This window comes from Amblyraja radiata, chromosome 4, assembly GCF_010909765.2.
Source record: "Amblyraja radiata isolate CabotCenter1 chromosome 4, sAmbRad1.1.pri, whole genome shotgun sequence".
In the NCBI taxonomy this organism is placed as follows: Eukaryota; Metazoa; Chordata; class Chondrichthyes; order Rajiformes; family Rajidae; genus Amblyraja; species Amblyraja radiata.
The window spans coordinates 104,209,713-104,231,295 of NC_045959.1; the positions used below are offsets into that span (position 1 = coordinate 104,209,713).

A 21,583-nucleotide genomic window follows, 5' to 3' on the forward strand; every position below is an offset into this window, starting at 1 on the left:
GGTCAGACAGCTTATCCTGAGGACAGATGTTTCTGACTAAGACCCTTCCTCAGCCTGACTGAAGTAGGGGGAAGAAAGCTGGAAAAGAGGTAGGGTGGGACAGTGTGCACAAATCCCTCAGTGGGACCTGATCCATGTTGTTTCAAAGGACAGTTAACAGTCCACCAGTATCAGATTCTCTTCCCAAATGGGGCCCATGACCAAGATGTTTTTTTAAACAAGAATTCAGTAATTTCATGGAAACCCTTCTAGATTTCTGTGTCAAATGACTTGAATTTAATTTCCACCATTAAATTGTGTATCAAAGTCATGCTTCCTAGTCAATAGTCCATATCATCAAATACGAATCAGCGACTTAACCATGGTGCAACTGCGATGCAGACTACAGATTCTATTTCGCTCTCAAACCCAATCACTGATCACCCAAATGAGTGGCGCAGTGGTAGAGTTGCTGCCTTGGAGCGTTAGAGACACGGGTTCGATCCTGACTACGGGTGCTTGTCTGTACAGAGTTTGTACATTCTCCCCGTGACCTGTGTGGGGTTTCCCAGGGTGCTCCAGTTTCCTCCCTTACGACAAACACGTACAGGTTTGTAGGTTAATTGGCTTGGTACAAGTGTAAATTATCCCCAGTGTATGTAAGATAGTGTTAGTGTGCGGGGATCGCTGGTCGGCACGGACTCGGTGGGCCGAAGGACCTGTTTCCACGCTGTATCACTAAACTAAACCAAACACAATGTGAAGATTTGGCACGATGTTGCCTTCAAGTTATGTGTTCTCTCCGTTTTCAGGAAAAAAAAACGACAAGCAAATTTGTATTTCAAAACACAATGACACAAAAACCATGAATTGTTTTTTAAAAAGATCCACCGGATATCTGGCCTCCTTTTACATTTCAACGGAAAAGTAAAATAACTCTCTGACAAGATTACATAATCTCTGCTACTTTTATTTGTATTGTGATGCACAGTACACTCAGAATGACAGAATCATTAAAACATTCATAGCATGCAGTCTCCATTTGGCTTTTACAGGTCCTCTCACGATAAAGTGATGCAGCCAAGAGAAACAAGTTGGATATGCATTATTCTTCTCCAATTTTCCATATGAACTGTGCACAACTTTGATTTTCAACTCCACAGGAAAAGTACGACATTGAGCAAATGAAACACTGATTAATATGGAAACACTGATGGTAATTAGCTTACATCTTCGGTAGCTGCTTCATTTAATTGTTCTACGGAGTTATAATGTTCTCCTAATCCATATGCGTGTCTCATGTACCTGTAAGCAAGGAAAGTTTCAAAATGTACGAGTGTACGAAAAGCAACAGTTTAAAGGAATAAACAAGATCAACGTCTTATAATAACCCGTCAAATTTTTGGAATTAGCAACCTACTGTAAAAATAGGTCTTTCCACTAACTAACAAAAATGCAAAAGAGTTTCTATTAAAAGAACTGCTAGCAATTCTGCAAATATTTTGAATGTTAAATCTATTATTTAGCATTTGATCTGCACTTAGCCAAAATAATGTTAGTGCTTATATTTAGAGTTGCAGCATCTGTAGTTATATATATTATATAAACCCTCCCCCACCCTGGTTCTCCGACTCGGGTGTACTCCTGATTAACTTTACTGTTATTTTACTGATTGTATGCACCCGGAGAAAACCCATGCAGGTCACGGGGAGAACGTACAAACTCTGTACAGACAGCACCCGTGGTTAGGATCAAGCCCAGGTCTCTGGTGCTGTAAGGCAGCAATTCTATCGCTGCGTCACCATGCCACCCTATAATATTGAAGTGTTTTTTTGGTAATTAAATTTTCTTTTTAATCACTCACACAAGAATGATTGGTTTCTTCCCATATTCTTCACCGATTGTGATTGGAGTAGAGTCTGCTTGTATAACCTCCATTGGCATTTTCAAGACGTGTGATAAAGCCCTCAACTATAAGAAATTGAACAGAGATGTACAAGATAAACTCAGATATCTATTTTTGCAACTTTTAAATACAACCAAACAAAAACAATCTACGGTCTTTTCATCCTTAGGATACAAATTCCATTTAAACAGAAGCAAGAAAGAACTAAGAATATAGAAACAAAGAACTGCAGATGCTGGTTAATATACAAAAGTACACGAAGTGCTGGTGTAACTCAGCAGGTCAACCAAAACCGTCACCTATCTGTTCTCCAGGGATGCTGTCTGACCTGAGTAACTCCATCACTTTGAGCAATAAAGATTTAAATTATTCTTCAGTGTTCTAAAAAAATCTGACAACTGTTTGAAATATATAATTAGAAATGCTCAAGGCAGAGGAAAACTGTAAAGCAAGATGATTTGCAATTACTACAGTGCCCTCCATAATGTTTGGGACAAAGACCCATCATTTATTTATTTGCCTCTGTACTCCACAATTTGAGATTTGTAATAGAAAAAATCACCTGGTTAAAGTGCACATTGTCAGATTTTAATAAAGGCCATTTTTATACTTTAAAAAAAAAAATTTGTTTATAGGACAGTGCATATTAATGAACATTTGCATGTAAATATGTGAGATTGTAGCCAATCAGTAGCTAATTTCCGTCTCTAGTCCCAGGCAAAGGTAGGTGAAGTGTCTTGCCCAAGGACACAACGACAGTACACACTCCAAGCAGGGTTCGAACCGGCCACCTTCAGGTTGCCAGCCGAACACTTAGCCCATTGTGCCATCTGTCGTCCTGTGTTTCTACATAGTCCCCCCCCCCCATTTCAGGGCACCATAATGTTTGGGACACATGGCTTCACAGGTGTTTGTAATTGCTCAGGTGTGTTTATTGCCTCCTTAATGCAGGTATAAGAGAGCTCTCAGCATCTAGTCTTTCCTCCGGTCTTTCCATCACCTTTGGAAACTTTTATTGCTGTTTATCAACATGAGGACCAAAGTTATGCCAATGAAAGTCAAATAAGCCATTATGATACTGAGAAACACGAATAAAACTGTTACAGACATCAGCCAAACCTTAGGCTTACCAAAATCAACTGTTTGGAACATCATGAAGAAAAAAGAGAGCACTGGTGAGCTTACTAATCGCAAAGGGACTGGCAGGCCAAGGAAGACCTCCACAGCTGATGACAGAGGAATTCTCTCTATAATAAAGAAAAATCCCCAAACACCTGTCTGACAGATCAGAAACACTCTTCAGGAGTCAGGTGTCAATGACCACTGTCCGCAGAATACTTCATGAACAGAAATACAGAGGCTACACTGCAAGATGCAAACCACTGGTTAGCTGCAAAAATAGGATGGCCATGTTACAATTTGCCAAGAAGTACTTAAAAGAGCAACCACAGTTCTGGAAAAAGGTCTTGTGGACAGATGAGACGAAGATTAACTTGTATCAGAGTGATGGCAAGGGCAAAGTATGGAGGAGAGAAGGAACTGCCCAAGATCCAAAGCAGACCACCTCATCTGTGAAATACGGTGGTGAAGGTGTTATGGCCTGGGCATGTATGGCTGCTGAAGGTACTGGCTCACTTATCTTCATTGATGATACAACTGCTGATGGTAGTAGCAGAATGAATTCTGAAGTGTATAGACACATCCTATCTGCTCAAGTTCAAACAAATGCCTCAAAACTCATTGGTCGGCAGTTAATTCTACATCAAGACAATGATCCCAAACATACTGCTAAAGCAACAAAGAAGTTTTTCAAAGCTAAAAAATGGTTTGAGTGGCCATGTCAATCACCCAATCTGAATCCAATTGAGCATGACCATGCTGAAGAGATAACTGAAGGGGACTAGTCCCCAAAACAAGCAAAAGCTAAAGATGACTGCAATACAGGCCTGGCAGAGCATCACCAGAGAAGACACCCAGCAACTGGTGATGTCCATGAATCAGACTTCAAGCAGTCAGTGCATGCAAAGGATATGCAACAAAATACTAAACATGACTACTTTCATTTACATGACATTGCTGTGTCCCAAACATTATGATGCTCTGAAATATGGGGGGGGAACCCTAATAACCCTACCCTGTAAGAATGTGCATTATAATCTCAATCAAATCTGCTAAATTATACGCCTCCTCAGTACCAGGAGGATTGGTACACAATGTTTATCATGCGGCTTATGATAAGGACATTATTCCAGTGAATGTTGACAATTTGTTTCTATTATTAAAATGTTAGGATATGATCTGAAAATATATGGATAGGGAGGGTTTAAGAGGGATGCAGGCTAAATGCAGGATAATGGGACTAGCCCATAATGAGACTACCCCATAGATAAGTTGGGCCAAAGGGCCTGTTATTTACCTCCAGTTGTCCGCCCCATGCCACTGTATGGGCTACTTCATGACAGTACTTCTCAAATTCATCTGAAATTAGAGGTATTTTTTGTAAAGTATGACAACAACAACAAATTGTAAGACAACAGTGTGATACAAACCAATTTATTTCCTCCATGCTAATTATTCTTTTCTTTTGGTCATTTTGTATTTGCTGCTCTTCCAGTTTGCACGTGGTCTCACTCTGGCAGTGGAGGAGGCTGAGGATAGCCAGGTTGGTACAGGAATAGGAAGGGAAACAAGTGGCTTGCAACCAGCAGCTCCATCTGGTCCTGGCAAATGTTCGGCGAAACGATCGCCTAGTCTACTTCTGCTCTCACCAATGGAGAGGAGGCCACAGATAACACCAATTGCGGTAGATAAGGTGGCAGGAGGCTCAGGTAAAACCTCTGCCTCTCCTGGAAGAGCTTTAGACTTTAGAGATACAATGCAGGTCTTTCAGACCACATAGTCTGTGCCGACCAGCGATCACCCTGTACACTAGCACTATCCTACATTCACTAGGGACAATTTACAATTATACCAAAGCCAATTAACTTACAAACCTGTGCGCCTTTGGAGTGTGGGAGGAAACCGGAGCACCCGAACAAAATCCACACAGGCCATGGGAGAATGTACAACCTCTGTACAGACAATACCCGTAGTCAGGATCGAACCTAGATTCACTGTAAGGCAGCAACTCTATCACTGCGCTACTGTGCCGGCCTCAGCTGTCCAAGTCCCTGACTGGAGGCGAGAGGGAGGTGCAGGGATGGTATTGCATCTCCTGCAGTTACAGGGACAAATGTCTGGGGAGAGGAAGTGCGGCAGATTTTAAAACCCAGAGAGAAAAAATAAAATAGGAGCAGAAGTATTCTAGAGGACAAGCCTCCTCACCATTAAACTATCACTATTCCAATATTACTCTTTCTTTCCCCATATCCACCATCTTTCAGAGAATAAAAGTACCAAATGTTCTTCAGAGATTAAACGTAAATGCGGATGAAGTCCTTAAAGATCCAAAAACAATTTAAACTGTGGTTTATGTGTTATTTATTAATTGGTGACCCTTGGACAATCTTTGATCAGACTTTACTGGCTTTACTTTGCACTAAACTTTATTCCCTTATCATGCATCTACACTCTAAATGGATCGATTGTAATCAGATATTGGCTTTCTGCTCTGTTCCTCCTCTCCAGTGATGCTGCTTGACCCGCTGAGTTACTCCATCATTTTGTGTCTACCTTTGTCTTTCTGCTGACTGGTTAGCATGCAACAAAAGCTTTTCACTGTACCTCAGTACACGTGACAATAAACTAAACTGGTTATTCCAAAATGTTGAAAGCAATTACATTTAAATGGCAGGGGATTGCTAAGAAGTGATTGAGGAATTCTCATTTTCAGGCAGGATGGTAGCTCAGGTACATTCCAAGGAGAAAATGCAAAGCCACTAAGCAACCCGTTGTGTTATTATCTCCTGATTTATGTATTTATAAAACCAAAACATTCTAAATATGAGAACAGAACGTAAATGGGAAAAAATGACAAAGTGGCACACAAGATTTTTAACACGATTTCCCCTCTGATATCAGGCTTCTGCACTATTTTCCTATTAGCTAGTGCCAATCTTCCAACCTACTACTAAGCAGACATTGCACTTTTTCCTCTGGAACTGTAAAACTACAATGGTGAAACCTATATTTTGCATTCCAGTATTTTTCTCCTGGCTCCACCTGTTGTAAGGCTTGCTTATATTTATGTATAATATTATCTGATGTAATTGGATAGCATGCAAACAAAAGCTTTTTACTGCATCTCAATACATGTGACAATAGTAAACCAACACTATATTTGTATACATCTTCATCTGCATTATTAACCAGACTTGCCATTCTAACAATAGAATGAAATTAAATGTTTTAATTTCATTTGTGCCTGAATATTATTGTGTGAAGTAAAAGTGCTTTATTTAGTTACTCATCCGAGCCAAATAAGTTTTTTACATCCATGTTTGGCCTACCTTTAAAAGACTTTATCATGAAAACAGAAAATCCCATACTCAGGAATCAAGGCAGCTCTGTGGAGAGAGAGAGAAACAAAGTTGTTTCAGGTAAGCAATGGAAAAAGTTAGAGATGTGACTAGTTTTGAACAAATGCAGAGGCATGGAAATGTTGCAATAATGGGCAAGGTATGAGAGAACAAATTGTATTCTCTCTTCCCAATCCTCCTTTTCCTGCCTCAGTTCTTAAAACAAAACATGTTACATCTCAAACTTTCCCAATACTGATGATCCGGAGTGTTTACTTTGTTTCTTTCTCTGTAATTTCCACCTGAACATTTTCTATAATCATCTGTTTATTCACATGTTGGAGGCAAAGCCCACGTTACAGAGTGTGTCATTCCACATCATCTGCACATGCCTCAAGACAACGTTGATGAAAAATGTTGTGCTTTTTTTTGTGTGTTGGGAGACACAGTGGCGCAGCGGTAAAGTTGATGCCTTACAGGACTTACAGTGCCAGAGACCCGGGTTCGATCCTGACTACAGGAACTGTCTGTACAAAGTTTATACGTTCTCCAATTGACCGCATGGGTTTTCACCGGGCAGCTCCTGTTTCTTCCCACACTCCAAAGACAAACAGGTCTCCAGGTTATTTGGCTTGGTATAATTGTAAATTGTCCCTTGTGTGCGTAGGGTAGTATTAGTGTGCGGGGATCGCTGGTCAGTGTGGACTCTGTGGGCTGAAGGGCTGGTTTCCGCGCTGTATCTATTAATTAAACTAAATTAAAAGGACACAGAGTGCTGGAGTAACTCAGCAGGTCAGGCAGCATCTCTGGAGAACGTGGATATGTGACATTTTGGGTTGAGACTTTTTTTTCTATTTTCAGCCAATGATTTGCGAATTCTGCAAGGGGAAAATGTACTCAACCCAAGCAGACGTAACTTGCAGTAAAGTTAGTCTTGAAATTTGGTTAAAATAAAATTCCGTCACTATGTAGATACAAGACACCGCAGATGCTGGTTTACAAAATTGACACAAAGTGCTGGAGTAGCTCAGCAGGTCAGACAGCGTCCCGACTCGAAACATTACCTCGGTTTCCAACCCGAAACATCACCCGACTAAAGAAAAGTCCCAACCCAAATGGTCCATGTTCTCCAGATATGCTGCCGGACCCACTGAGTTACTTTGTGTCATTTTTTTCCTTCACTATAATGTTAGCCCTGAATTGAAAACTTAAAACTGTGACTAAGTCTTCAAACAATAAGATACATTTTTTTTGCTTGAAAATTACTCTGTTGGAAGGACACCAGCCTGAAGAAGGGTTTCGACCCGAAACGTCACGCATTCCTTCTCTCCAGAGGTGCTGCCTGTCCCGCTGAGTTACTCCAGCATTTTGTGTTTATCTTCGGTTTAAACCAGCATCTGCAGTTCCTTCCCATACACCATTTATATTTTATATTTGCACAATGGCACATCGGTAGAGTTGCTGCCCTACAGTGCCAGAGACATGGGTTCAATCCTGACTACGGGTGTTGTCTGTACGGAGTTTGTACGTTCTCCCCACAACCGTGTGGGTTTTCTTCCACACTCCAGAAATGTACATTGGCTTTCATAAGAATTGTAAATTGTGGATAGTGCTAGTGTATGGAGCGATTGTTGGTTGGTGCGGACTCAGTGGCCGAAGGGCATGTATCTGCACTGTATCTCTAAACTAAATAGATTAATTAATAAATAGTGCTGGTTTGTGAAAGAGAAGGTGGTATCAGGCAATATTTTAAACGTTATTGGAGTGATAATGTTCTTGAGGTAATCTTAAAGTAAATACAAACTGGAAAATAGTTTGTGCTTTAATATAGAGACAGTCTCGAGGTTCTTGACAGAACAGAAACAAATATTAATTGTTAATGGCACAATCTGGTGCAAAAAAAAATGAAAACATAATCAAAGAGGAGTTTGATGGATGAAGGAAAATTGCTATCAAGCTTGCAAGTTGCCAGGACTAGAGGGTGTGAGCTATAGGGAGAGGTTGAGTAGGCTGGGTCTCTGTTCCATGGAGCGTCGGAGGATGAGGGGAGATCTTATAGAGGTGTACAAAATCATGAGAGGAATAGATCGGGTAGACCAGAGGACATAGGTTCAAGGTGAATGGGAAAAGATTTAATAGGAATCCGAGGGGTAACTTTTTCACACAGAGGGTGGTGGGTGTATGGAACAAGCTGCTAGAGGAGGTAGTTGAGGCAGGGACTATCCCATCGTTGAAGAAACAGTTGGACAGGTACATGGATAGGAGAGGTTTGGAGGGTTGTGAGACTAGGGTAGCTGGGACATTGTTGGCCGGTGTAGGCGAGTTGGGCCGAAGGGCTTGTTTCCACACTGTATAACTCTATGACGCTAAGGAAGAGGGACCATTGGGACTATATTGAATACTTTTGTAACTTTGTCAGCGGCCTCTACGTTGCATGCTTGTACTGTATGCAAAACAAAGAATTTCACTGTACCGAGTACACGTGACAGTGAAGTATCAATCAATCAGGGAGACCAGGGCAAAGTCAGTGTCTGCCATTAACATCAGAGTGCGGTGGTGGAAGGGGAGGTCGGGAAAGAAATGTACAGAAAGCCAATGTTTTAGCATTTGGCAGTCACAAGGATATGATACTGTAAGAGATTGCTAAACTGTGGTGGGGTAGGTCATGAAAATATGTGTGAATAAAGATACGGATCTTGAATCCAGTGTAATGAATTGCATGGAGCTGATGGGTGTTGATGACGTTGGCACGGTGGCGCAGCTGGTAGAGTTGCTGTCTCACGGCGCCAGAGTCCCAGGTTCGATCCTGACCTCGGGCACTGCCCATGTGGAGTTTGCACGTTCTCCCACTCAACTTCTGGGTGCTCCGGTTTCACGATATGCGCATTTGTAAGTTAATTGGCCGCTGTGTAAAAAAATTGCCCCATAAATGTGGAGGGAGTGGACGTGAAAGTTGGATAACGTAGAACTAATGCGACCGAGTGGACCTTGTGAGACGATGAGCCCATTTCCATACTGTTTCTTTCAATCACAATGATGGATAAGATTGTCCAAGGGATGCTTTTCCAACAAGGCTAGTGTTAGCAGATTGTGGACTAATTAAAATGGAGCTGATAAAGCCCCCCCTATAGAAGTCAACTGTGTGGATACATAATTGACCAACAGGAATTAAAAGTTCGAAAGATTAAAAACTCCACATCAAGCCCGGGTCTCTGGCGCTGTGAGGCAGCAACTCTACTGCTGGGCCACCCTTTTGTGCTGCACTATTCCCTGTTGTAACTTCACACCGAAGGGAAACCCATGCAAGCAACGATAAAAAACATGCAAACTCCATGCAGGCCATGCCAAATGTCAAAGACAAATTGGGACACTGGGTGGGCGGCACGGTGGTGCAGCGGTAGAGTTGCTGCCTTATGCCCCTGTTCCACTTAGGAAACCTGAACGGAATCCTCAGGAGACTTTGCGCCCCACCCAAGGTTTCCGTGCGGTTCCCGGAGGTTTTTGTCAGTCTCCCTACCTGCTTCCACTACCTGCAACCTCCGGCAACCTCTGGGAACCGCACGGAAACCTTGGGTGGGGCACAAAGTCTCCAGAGGTTTCCGTTCATGTTTCCTAAGTGGGACAGGGGCTTACAGCGCCAGAGACTCATGTTCGATCCTGGCTACAGGTGCTTGTCTGTACAGAGTTTGTAGGTTCTCCCCGTGACCTGTGTGGGTTTTCTCTGGGATCCCCGGTTTTCTCCTACACTCCAAAAACATACAGGTTTGTAAGTTAATTGGCTTCTGTAAAATTGTAAATTGTCCCTAGAGTGTGTAGGATAGTGCTAGTGTGCGGGAATCACTGGTCGGCACGGACTCGGTGGGCCGAAGGGCCTGTTTCCGCACTGTATCTCTAAACTAAACTAAAACGAAAGAACAAAATAGTGGCACTACCTGCAGCGGCACTGTTGCATATCTATATTCTCGTGAGAGCCCAGTTAGGAGGCAGCTTACTTTAACAGGGTTTGAAGTTGACAGATATATGTGGAGGATAAAAGGGGTTAGCATAGGGTTAGAACATAGAAAATTGCACATCATCATCAAAAATTAGGAGGAAGGTCTATGCAGCATGTTGGCCTTTATAACAAGAGGAGTCGAGTATAGGAGCAAAGAGGTCCTTCTGCAGTTGTATAGGGCCCTAGTGAGACCACACCTGGAATATTGTGTGAAGATTTGGTCCCCTAATTTGAGGAAGGACATTCTTGCTATTGAGGGAGTGCAGCGTAGGTTTACAAGGTTAATTCCCGGGATGGCGGGACTGTCATATGCTGAGAGAATGGAGCGGCTGGGCTTGTACACTCTGGAGTTTAGAAGGATGAGATGGGATCTTATTGAAACATATAAGATTGTTAAGGGTTTGGACACGCTAGAGGCAGGAAACATGTCCCCAATGTTGGGGGGAGTCCAGAACCAGGGGCCACAGTTTAAGAATAAGGGGTAAGGCATTTAGAACAGAGACGAGGAAACACTTTTTCTCACAGAAAGTTGTGAGTCTGTGGAATTCTCTGCCTCAGAGGGCGGTGGAGGCCGGTTCTCTGGATACTTTCAAGAGAGAACTAGATAGTGGAGTCAGGGGATATGGGGAGAAGGCAGCTGATTGGGGATGATCAGCTATGATCACATTGAATGGCGGTGCTGGCTCGAAGGGCCGAATGGCCTACTTCTGCACCTATTGTCTATTGTCTAACTCACTTGAATCATTATAAAGCTGTTCCTTTGTGAAACAGAGGTACAAACCATAGTTGTGTAGGAATAAACTGCAGAGGCTGGTTTAAATCGAAGATAGACTCAAAGAGCTGGAGTAACTCAGCGGGTCAGATAGCATCTCTGGAGAGAAGGAACAGGTGAAGTTCTGGGTTGACACCCTTCTTCAGACCCAAATTTGTAGGTTTCCTTTTTAATTAAAATCAGTAAATGTTATTACGGGTTTGGAGCATCATATAAAATACTTACCAGGTGTATACATGTCGCCTGTGTTAGAGTTGGTCAGAAAAGGTAGGAAGTCGTCCATGTGACCTCTCATGTATTCGGCTGCCTGTGCCCTCAGCTCGACAAGTGCCAGCAAACTGCTCTGGGTTTGGAGTTGGTCTTCAATAGCTTTGTACATGCAGTGGCCATCAGATGGGATCTGCTTAATCTGCAGCTTTCTAGCAGCCAGAATCTCAGCAAGCTTCTGATTTTCGAGGTGCCGGGCACCTTTCAGGTTTTCAATGTCTGCTTCGGCTATCCTCTCTTCTCTTTCTTTATCCTGAGCAGCTTTCTTCTCCTAATGTTGGTGTGAAAATATATATTTCAGGATTGAAGTACAAGTTCGCAGCATGTATTACATAAAATGTCAATTCAGAAGGTATTAGGTCTGGAACCAAGGGTGCCGGAATATCAGTGGTGGGCCTGTATCTAAAATATTTTGATATTACTAAAAGAACATATTTAAAACAAATATTTATTCTTATTTCTTTCCCCTTAGCTTTATCTATTGTACTTGAGTTTGAACTGATTGCATCTGTGTATGGTATATAGAATCTGATCTGTTTGGATAGCATGCAAAACAAAGCTTTTCACTGTACCTCGGCACATGTGACAATAAATCTAAACCTCAGCACCATTTTGATGGGTCTCGACCCAAAACTTCACCTATTCCTTTCCTCCAGAGATGCTGCCTGTGCCGCCGAGTTACTCCAACTTTTTGTGTCTATCTTCGGTTTAAACCAGCATCTGCAGTTCCTCCCTACACCATTTCGAACTTAAAAGTCTACAATCTCTGCTGCAAATTTAGCATCAGTATGGAAGATACAACTGTAGCCTGGAAATAGGATAGATTAGACTCCATTTGTAATACACAATTGCATCCGAGATTGATCCCTGGGATGGCGGGAATGTCATATGAGGAAAGATTGAAAAGACTAGGCTTGTCTTCACTGGAGTTTAGAAGGATGAGGGGGTGGTTCTTATAGAAACATAAAATTATAAAAGTAGCAATGTTACAAAATTTTGAGATTTTAAAAATCAAGACTGCAATTTATCCCATCAGATAAAACATAAAAATAAGTTTAATTTGACACCCAATTCACTTTCATATCTTCAGTATTAAAAAAGTTATGGCCATTTTCATACTCGGAAATTAGCATCTTGTTCTCTATTGCTTTTCCATTGACTTAAGACAAAAGCTGTGATCAAGGACAGTCAAAAGCCCATAACTTTCTTAAAAATTAAGAGAACTGAATGACATTTTCAGTTATTGTAAATTGAAGCATTCTGAAACAAATATGAAACAATCTTACTTGGATGACCTGAAATTAAAGCATATAATTAGTTAGTTACCCAATTGTAGCTAATTACAAAATTCAATTACTAGATCTAAACATCTATCCATTTCTTAAGAAAAGGTTAACATTTTTAAAAAGCCTAAGTGTCCAAATAACATTCACACAAGAATTCACAATATAACATGATTTTTAAATCTCAATGTCATTAATTTATAGGCCAAATAGAAGGAATTTAGTGTTTAATTCCTGTAAATTAATGGGCATTTAAATCATCTTGCGAGTGGGATTTTGTGGAACGCGCTGATTTGGGACGTTGCAGTTGCAGTGAATTTAAACCCCATATCGGCAGGAAAAATACTGACGGTTCGTATATTTACATAATCACGTTTTCGCAACTTGAAATTTTGATTAAAGGCATCCTAAGAAGCAAGTTTATATGAAAAAATAAACGGAATCCCTTGCCTTGTCCCCTACGTGAGATCCGTCCCGTTGTCGGCGTTGACGGCATTTGAAGATTATTTTAATTTTACTCCAACAATTAAATTATCCAGCGCTAATTTTAATAAACTTAATAAAACGGCAGTCGAAGCGATTTTTCTTTAGCAACTAACCAGCCTGACAGAGATCGATTTGAATAGGCTGCAGAAAAATTGCATTGTAAACCCGCCCCCCTCTCAAAGGCGCCAAAGTCGCGCACACGGGCAGCAACAGAACTGCAGCGCCGCTGAAGGTAAGTTTTGTAACATACCTAATAAAAGGACTGGCCAAGCTAGATGCAGGAAAAATGTTCCCAATGTTGGGCGAGTCAAGAACCAGGGGCCACAGTCTTAGAATAAAGGGAAGGCCATTTAAGACCGACGTGAGAAAAAACGTTTTCACCCAGAGATTTGTGAATTTGTCGAATTCCCTGCCAGAGGGCAGTGGAGGCCAAATCACTGGATGGATTTAGGAGAGAGTTAGATAGAGCTCTAGGGGCTAGAGGAATCAAGGGATATGGGGAGAAGGCAGGCACGGGTTATTGATTGGGGACGATCAGCCATGATCACAATGAATGACGGTGCTGGCTTGAAGGGCTGAATGGCCTCCTCCTGCACCTATTTTCTATGTTTCACACACCCAAGTAAAAATTACTTTTATATACAACTATCCGTTATTTCCAGATGAAACTGCTCTCATCAGATAATAGATTGGGTACTTGTTTATGCTGTAGGAAGGAACTGCAGATGCTGGTTAAAGTGAAGGTAGACACAAAGTGCTGGAGTAACTCAGCTGATCAGGCAACATCTCTGGAGGAAATGGATGGGTGACATTTCAGGCAGAAACCCTTCAAAAAGCAGAGGGGGGAACTGTAGATAGGAATAGGCCAGAACAAATCAGGGCCGGCAACATATGACCAAGGAAGGTTGGAGCCCACAATGGCCCATTGTTGGCTAGGGAGGAGGTGATAACGAAGGGATACAGAGATGCGAACAGTAGAACTAGTAACCATTCTCAGCAGTTCATAGCACATGTTTCTCAGGATCAGATGCACTCCCGAGGACAGTGTCACACTGTATCTTTCAGGATACACACCAATCTGGTATTGGTCAAGCTGACAGTGGAGGGAGTTGAGGCTGCGACTATCCCAACATTTAAGAAACAGTTAGACAGGCACATGGATAGGACAGGTTTGGAGGGATATGGACCAAACGCAGGGAGATGGGACTAGTGTAGCTGGGACATGTTGGCCGGCGTGGGTAAATTGGGCCGAAGGGCCTGTTTCCACATTGTATCACTCTATACCTAAATATCTCTTTGTTGTTTGTCACCATGCAGCCTATCAATGGTTTAAAGCATCAAAGAGGTAAAAACTAAATTTCTAATTCACACAGAAGGTGACGGATATATATTTATAACGAGCCTGCTGGAGGAGGTAGTTGAGGCAGAAACTATAACAACATTTAAAAGACATTTAAACAGGTACATAGATTGGGAAGGTTTAAGAGGAATAAGGGCCAAAGGCGGGCAGGTGGGACTGGTATAGATTATGGGTAAGGTGAACCGAAGGCCCTGTTTCTGTGTGGTATGACTCTTTAACTAAATATACAATAAGAAGTAAACTACATACCCTCCTCTTCTGTGCTTTGGACACCCGTGATTGTTTAATTTCTTTCTCATTACCGATTTCTAATTCCAAATTTGCAATTCCATTGGTCGAAGATTCAACCTTCACAGAAAGAAAATAAGAATGTAAAATATTTCACAGATACAGGATAAAGACAAATCTTGGGGTATTTATTTACATTGCTTAAACTCAAAATTCTGAGCTCAAATGTCATGTTATCAAATGAATTTTGCTGAATAAATGCTTTCTGGTTTAAAACACATTCGGTGTGCCGTAACCAACACAACCACACCCATTAAAAACAAATCTTTTTGATTGAGCTTAGACAATCTATACTTCGCCCCAAGCAGCATCAAAATGTTAAAACAAGGAACTGCAAATGCTGGTTTACAGAAAGAAAAGAGACAAAGTGCTGGAGTAACTCAGCGGGTCAGTCAGCATCTCTGGGAAAAAAAGTATAGGCGATGTTTTGGGGCGTGGCCCTTTTTCTGATTGATTGTTGGGGGGTGGGAAGAGAAGAAAGCTAGAAGAGAGATGGGGCAGGACAAGGTGTGGCAGGTGATGGGTGAACACAGTCGAAAGGGGGTTATATAAACCTATCCGTTATTTTCAGATGAAATTGCTCTAATCAGATAATAGGTACTTGATAGACACAACGCGCTGGAGTAACTCAGCGGATCAGGCATGGACAATGGAGTGAGACTAAAGGATTGAAGAGTGGGAAATTGTGAAGCCGGAGGGAGGAATGTAGGTGGAAGGGGAGTGAAGAATTATTTAAGAAGGAACTGCAGATGCTGGAAAATCGAAGGTAGACAAAAGTGCTGGAGAAACTCAGCGGGTGCAGCAGCATCTATGGAGCGAAGGAAATAGGCTTTTTTCGGATTCGCAATGGGAGGGGGAGTTGAAGTGCTGAGCCACAGGGAGATCAGGTAGGTTAATGCGGACCGAGCGGAGGTGTTCGGCGTATCGATCGCCAAGCCTACGCTTGGTCTCACCGATGTAGATCAGATGACATCTAGAGCAGCGAATGCAATAGATGAAGTTGGAGGAGATGCAGGTGAACCTCTGTCGCACCTGGAACGACTGCTTGGGTTAGCTTTTTTGTTGGGTGAGCCTATTTCCTTCGCTTCATAGATGCTGCTGCACCCGCTGAGTTTCTCCAGCACGTTTGTCTACCAGGGGAGTGAATAAATCGGTTTGAGTACAGGTGGGGAGAAAGGGTTTAAAGTGCAAGGCGAGTAGATTCTGTATGATCTACAGCATGAGGACCAGGTAAGTAGTTAATATTAAAATGTTGTTAAACGCTCTACTTGGGCGACACTGTGGCCCAGTGATAGAGTTGCTGCCTTAAGGGCCTGTCCGGAGCGTGGCCTGTCCGGAGCGCGACCTAACGTGGTCGCTTGAGCCGCAAGGCCTCGCGGGGCCGGTCCCACTTCGATCGCCGGAGCCGTATGGAGTTGTGCGGGGCTGGTCCGGACATCGCGCGGGGCTCCGAAAACTGACACTGTTCAAAAATCGTGCGCGGCAACGGCCTGTCGGCCCGCAGCCGCATTGAGGCCGTACGCAGCGCCTCGACGGGCGTACGCAGCGTCTCGACGCCGTACGCCTAGCGCGTGGCGTTGCGCGATGAAGTCACCGCCCGGCGTGCCGTTGCGTGATGACGTAACCACCCGACGCCGTGCGACGTACAAATTCAGTCGGCCCGCCTCCTGCCCAGCTGATTGGTGAGTATGATGTCGGGACCAGCTCCAGACGGCTCCGCGGTTGGAAGTGGGACCGGCTCCGCGAGGCCGTACGCCTCAAGCCACCACGTTTGGTCGCGCTCGCCGCATGCCGTTGCATGCAGGTGGGACAGGCCCTTTACAGCGCCAGCACCACTCTAAACCGGTGATGCATGAGGAACTTCCTTAATTATTTTAATCCTAAACATTGTTTTTCACAATTATGCTCTATCATCAACTCTCCAACTATGAAGGCTTGACAAAGGATGTTTATCCGATTGCCAGGAAATCTTTATGATTTTCCTCCACTTTTACCAACAATACCTACATCTGCAGATTTCCATGTCAAAATTAGCATTTTTCTCCACATCCAAATGAAGTCCTGATACTAATGGATAGCACATATAAGCGCCATAGTATTTTTCAAATTTGCCTGCATTATCACTAGGTTATCACTCTTACAAATGTAGCAGGAACTATACAAATTCACATTTCTTTCTTTGGATTACAACTACATGCAGAACCTATTCCAAAATTGTTTTAAAAAGCTTTTAAAAATGTACAATATCATGAGAGGAATAGATCGGTTAAACCCACAGAGTCTTTTGCCCAGAGTAGGGGAAATCGAGAACCAGAGGACAGGGGTTTAAGGTGGGGGGGGGGGGGAAGAAATGATTTAATGGGAACATGAAGGGTAACCTTTTTGTTTACACAAAGGGTGATGGGTGTATGGAACAAGCTGTCAGAGGAGGTAGTTGAGGCAGGGACTATCATGACGTATAAGAAACATTTAGACAGGTATATGGATAGGGACAGGTTGGAGGGACATGGACCATACGCAGGCAGGTGGGACAAGTGTAGATGCGACATGTTGGTCGGCATGGGAAAGTTGGGCCGAAGGGCCGGTTTCCACTCTGTATCACTCTATTAGCCACAAATTCAGAATGTATCATAAATAATAAGGTCAAGATTACGTTAAATCCAAAAATCTTCAGTCAAAATATTGCGAAAATAATCAGATGTTCATGGTTGCAGTTAATACCCAGTAAACTCTACCCTTATATGATAAATCTAGCATTCTGGCTTTACGTCGCTAAGCAGAATGGTTGAGAATATCCTGATTAAAACTCTCAATCCGAGATCGCATTGTGCATTGATACCTACAATTTTCAGATGACATACTAGGAATAGTGCATATTCCATCCTTTTTTAGTGGTTTATTTGAAAAAGGAAGGATTTCTCTGCAAAAGGAGTCTAAACAAAATACCAAAGAAAGCAAACTCAATGCTGGCATTTATATCAAGAGGGCTTGTGTACAACAACAAGGATGTAATGCTCTACAAGGCCCCGGTAAGACCGCATTTGGAATATTGTGAGCAATTTTGGACACCGTATCTGAGGAAGGATGTGCTGGCTCTGGAGAGGGTCCAGAGGAGGTTTACAAGAATGATCCCAGAAATGAGTGGGTTAACCTACGATGAGCGTTTGTCGGCACTGAGCCTGTACACGCTGGAGTTTAGAAGAATGAGGGGGGATCTCATTGAAACATACAGAACAGTGAAAGGCTTGGATAGAGAGAATGTTTCCACTAATGGGAGAGTCTAGGACTAGAAGTCATAGCCTCAGAATTAAAGGACATTCTTTTATGAAGGAGATGAGGAGAAATTTCTTTAGTCAGATGGTGGTGAATCTGTGGAATTATTTGCCACAGAAGGCTGTGGAGCCCAAGTCAGTGGATATTTTTAAGGCAGAGATAGATAGATTCTTGATTAGTACAGGTGTCAGAGGTTATGGGGAAAATGCAGGAGAAAGGGGTTGGGAGGGAGAGATAGATCAGCCCTGATTGAATGGCAGCGTAGACTCAAATGACCTAATTCTACTCCTATCACTTATGATCTCTCACCATACTAGACTTATCAAGTGGCAACGAGAGTTGCTGAAGTTCCTCCTCATGCCTTAGTTCCAGCTCAGACTCAATTTTAGCTACTTCTTCCACTAGCTGTTTTCTTCTTTTCTTGTCATTTTTAGCGACAGCATTTTTCATTCCTTGTATTTTAGCTGCAATTCAAAACAAAAGCATAGTAAGATAATTAGCACTTTGTTTTTAGTATGTCAAGTTTTTAAAACATCTACATACATTGAATAATGTGAAGCAGGACCTGCCTACGTGGAGGCAAATGTAAATGAATCATTCAGCTGATGAAATCATTAAGTGTTCAAACTCTGAGGAATAATTCATGGACATGGGCCAAACACAGGCAGGTGGGACTAATGTAGCTGGGACATGATGGCCAGTGTGGGCAAGTTGCGCCGGTTTCCACGCAGTATCACTCTATGGCTCGATTACCAGCGGCAGGACGAGACAGGTCAGGGTAAACAGTCTGCGAGGAGGGGCGGGGGTAAACTGGCAGCGCACGGTACAGGGAGGGATAAACAAGGATGGGACAGGTGGGGGTAAACCAGCTAAGGGGCAGGACAGGGGGGTAAAGTGACAGCAATGGGGGGGGGGGGAGGGAGGAGAGAGAAATTGATTGCAGGGCAGGGGGGTAAACTGGCTGTGGTTGGGGGGTAAACCTGCTGCAGGTTGGGACAGGGTGGGCTGTGAATTGATGGCAGGGCTGGACAGGGGTAAACTGGCCAGGGGGGCAGGAAGGGGGTAAAACGGGCAGCTGGGTGGGATGGAATGGGGGAGTCAACTGGCTGCAGGATGGGACGAGGGGGTAAACTGGTTGCAGGATGGGATGAGGGGGGTACATTGATTTCAGGGCGGGGTAGACCGGCAGCAGGGGGGGGGGGGGTGGGGAAGGGGGAGGGGAAAAGGGGGGGAGGGGATGGGGGAAAGGGTGGAAGGGGGGGGAGGAAAGTGGAAGGAGGGGTGGAAAGGGGAGGAGGGGAAGGGGGGGAGGAGGAGGGGAAGGGGGGTAGGGAGGGGAAAGGGGAGGGGAGGGGAAAGGGGGGAGGGGAAAGGGGGGGAGGAGGGGAAGGGTGGTAGGGGGAGGGGAAGAGGGGGAGGGGGGGAAGGGGGTAGGGGAGGGGAAAGGGGGGAGGGAGGGGAAGGGGGGGAGGGAGGTAGGGGGGGAAGGAGGGTAGGGGGAGAGGAGGGGAAGGGGGGGGAGGGGAAGGGTGGTAGGGTGAGGGGAAAGGGGGAGGGGAAAAGGGGGGAGGAGGGGAAGGGGAGGAGGGGAAGGGTGGTAGGGGGAGGGGAAAGGGGGGGAGAGGAGGGGAAAGGGAGGGGACGAACGGGGGTAAAGCGGCAGCAGGGCGGGACCAGGCCGCTCACTGCCCCGGGCCGGGCCCCGACCCTCCACCCAGGCCCCGGCCTTCCCCAGCCCGCTGCCGCCCACCTTGCAACTCCTTCTTTTCCTTGCGGTGCCTCTTCAACAGCTCGTCCTCCTCCTCCTCCTCCTCCTCCTCCGTGTCTATCTCCTCCATGGCCGCCACTGCAGGCACGTCTGCGGCCTTTGCTGTGCACGAAGCAGCGGCAAATCAACACAACACCTCCCCTCTCTCCTCCCCTTTACCCTGCTCTGTCCCCTCCTCTGCCCACTCCTCCCCTTCTCCTTCTCTCCCTCCCCTTCTCTCCAAAGATTATAGAGGTTGCTTCTCTCCTCGCCCACTCCCTTCCCCTGCCTCCCCTTCTCTCCGCTCCTCCCCTCTCTCCTCCCCTCCTGTCTTCTCACCTGCATCCTCTCTCCTCCCCTCCTGCCCTCTCTTCTCCCCTTTTCTTCTCCCCTGCCCTCTCTTCTCCCCTTTTCTTCTCCCCTGCCCTCTCTCCTCTTGCGCTCTCACCCCCTCCCCTCCTTCCCCAATCTCCCCTCTCCTCCCTCTCCCGGCCAAGCCGCACCTTCCCCTTTCAACCCTGGCTCCAAGACTAGTTAAAGTTAAAGCTGTACCACACATAATCCAGCTCTGCCTTTCAAACCTGTCACTAAAACAACCAGACCGTGCTTCTGTGTCAAATGCAGGATCACACACTAAAGTGAAATGTTAATTGAGCATTCCTACATAGTTAAACTCAGGTTGCAAACTAAAATGACCTGGGGGCTGGAATAGTTCATAAATTCTAGGAGCAGAAGCATCAAGTCTACTCTGCCATTCAATTATGGCTGATATATCGTTCCCTCTCAACCCCATTCTACTGCCCTCACCCCATAACTCCTGACACCCGTACTAATCAAGAACCTGTCAATCTCCGCCATAAGAATATCCATTGATGGAAGACAAAAATGCTGGAGAAACTCAGCATCTATGGAGCAAAGGAAATAGGCAACGTTTCGAGCCAAAACCCTTCTTCCTTCTTATCCATTGATGGTGTCCACAGCCATCTGAGGCAATGAATTCCACAGATTCACCACCCTCTGACTAAAGAAATTCCTCCTCATCTACTTTCTAAAGGTACGTCCTTTTATTCTGAGGCTATGGCCTCTGGTCCTAGACTCTTCCACTAGTCGAAACATCTCCACATTTATTCTATCCAGGTCTATCACTATTTTGAACATTTCAATGAGGAACCCCCTCATCCTTGTAAACTCCAGTGAAAATAGGCCCAGTGCTATCAAACGCTCATCATGGGTTAACCCTTAAAATAAGGACATTTTTTGTTATATTTGGAAGATACATAGTTCTTCAAACTTCTAGAGTCCAATTGCTCCTTAATCTATAACATATCAATAGCTATATCAGTTTGAAGAAGCGCCCTGACCTGAAAAGTCTCCTATCCATGTTCTGCAGGGATGCTGCCTGACCTGCTGAGTAACTCCATAATTTCAATAACTCCAGCTTACCAATGGTTCAATGGTACTTCAGTGACACATGTACCGAGGTACAGAGAAATTCATTTTTGTATACAGTTCAGTACATATTGCTATACATAAACATTTAGATACCTCATAGATAAGCATCTCAGATACATTACAAGTGCATAGCAGTAGTACATTCAGACAGTATGTTGTGCCTTTATTTGGTATAAACCAGCATTTGCAGCTCCTTGTTAATAAATAATACTCCCTGACTTTTCTTTGCCAACGTGACAACTATAAGTCACTGTTAGATGTTTAAATGAAGCAGAAAACCAACTTACAAAATTCTTAAGGGGTTGGACAGGCTAGATGC

At 44.0% G+C, this 21,583-nt stretch overlaps 1 protein-coding gene across 3 annotated transcripts; it reads right to left on the minus strand.

Moving 5' to 3' along the window:
- Window positions 1-933: 933 nt before the first annotated feature.
- On the minus strand, window positions 934-19,998 carry otud6b (OTU deubiquitinase 6B). 3 transcript variants are annotated; one of them, XM_033020150.1, is made up of 7 exons: window positions 19,816-19,998; window positions 18,375-18,529; window positions 14,754-14,852; window positions 11,334-11,646; window positions 4,302-4,363; window positions 1,844-1,950; window positions 934-1,284 (listed from the first exon to the last, which is right to left on the minus strand). In XM_033020150.1, the coding sequence occupies exons 1-7, from the start codon at window positions 19,901-19,903 to the stop codon at window positions 1,200-1,202; spliced, it is 909 nt and encodes a 302-aa protein (XP_032876041.1). In that variant the 5' UTR covers window positions 19,904-19,998; the 3' UTR covers window positions 934-1,199. The 3 variants fall into 3 exon arrangements, with proteins under 3 accessions (XP_032876041.1, XP_032876044.1, XP_032876042.1); XM_033020153.1 differs by lacking the exon at window positions 4,302-4,363; XM_033020151.1 differs by lacking the exon at window positions 1,844-1,950.
- Between the last annotated feature and the right edge of the window lie 1,585 nt (window positions 19,999-21,583).

What these genes read in the sequence shown, in the direction of transcription:
- otud6b (XM_033020150.1), bottom strand. Translation starts at nt 19,903, where the DNA reads ATGGAGGAGATAGACACGGAGGAGGAGGAGGAGGAGGAGGAGGACGAG. An exon ending in CCAAAGCACAGAAGAGGAGG is followed by an intron (nt 11,647 to 14,753) that starts GTATGTAGTTTA and finishes CACCAACATTAG; the next exon opens with GAGAAGAAAGCTGCTCAGGA. An exon ending in AAGAAACCAATCATTCTTGT is followed by an intron (nt 1,285 to 1,843) that starts GTGAGTGATTAA and finishes CCTTGCTTACAG; the next exon opens with GTACATGAGACACGCATATG.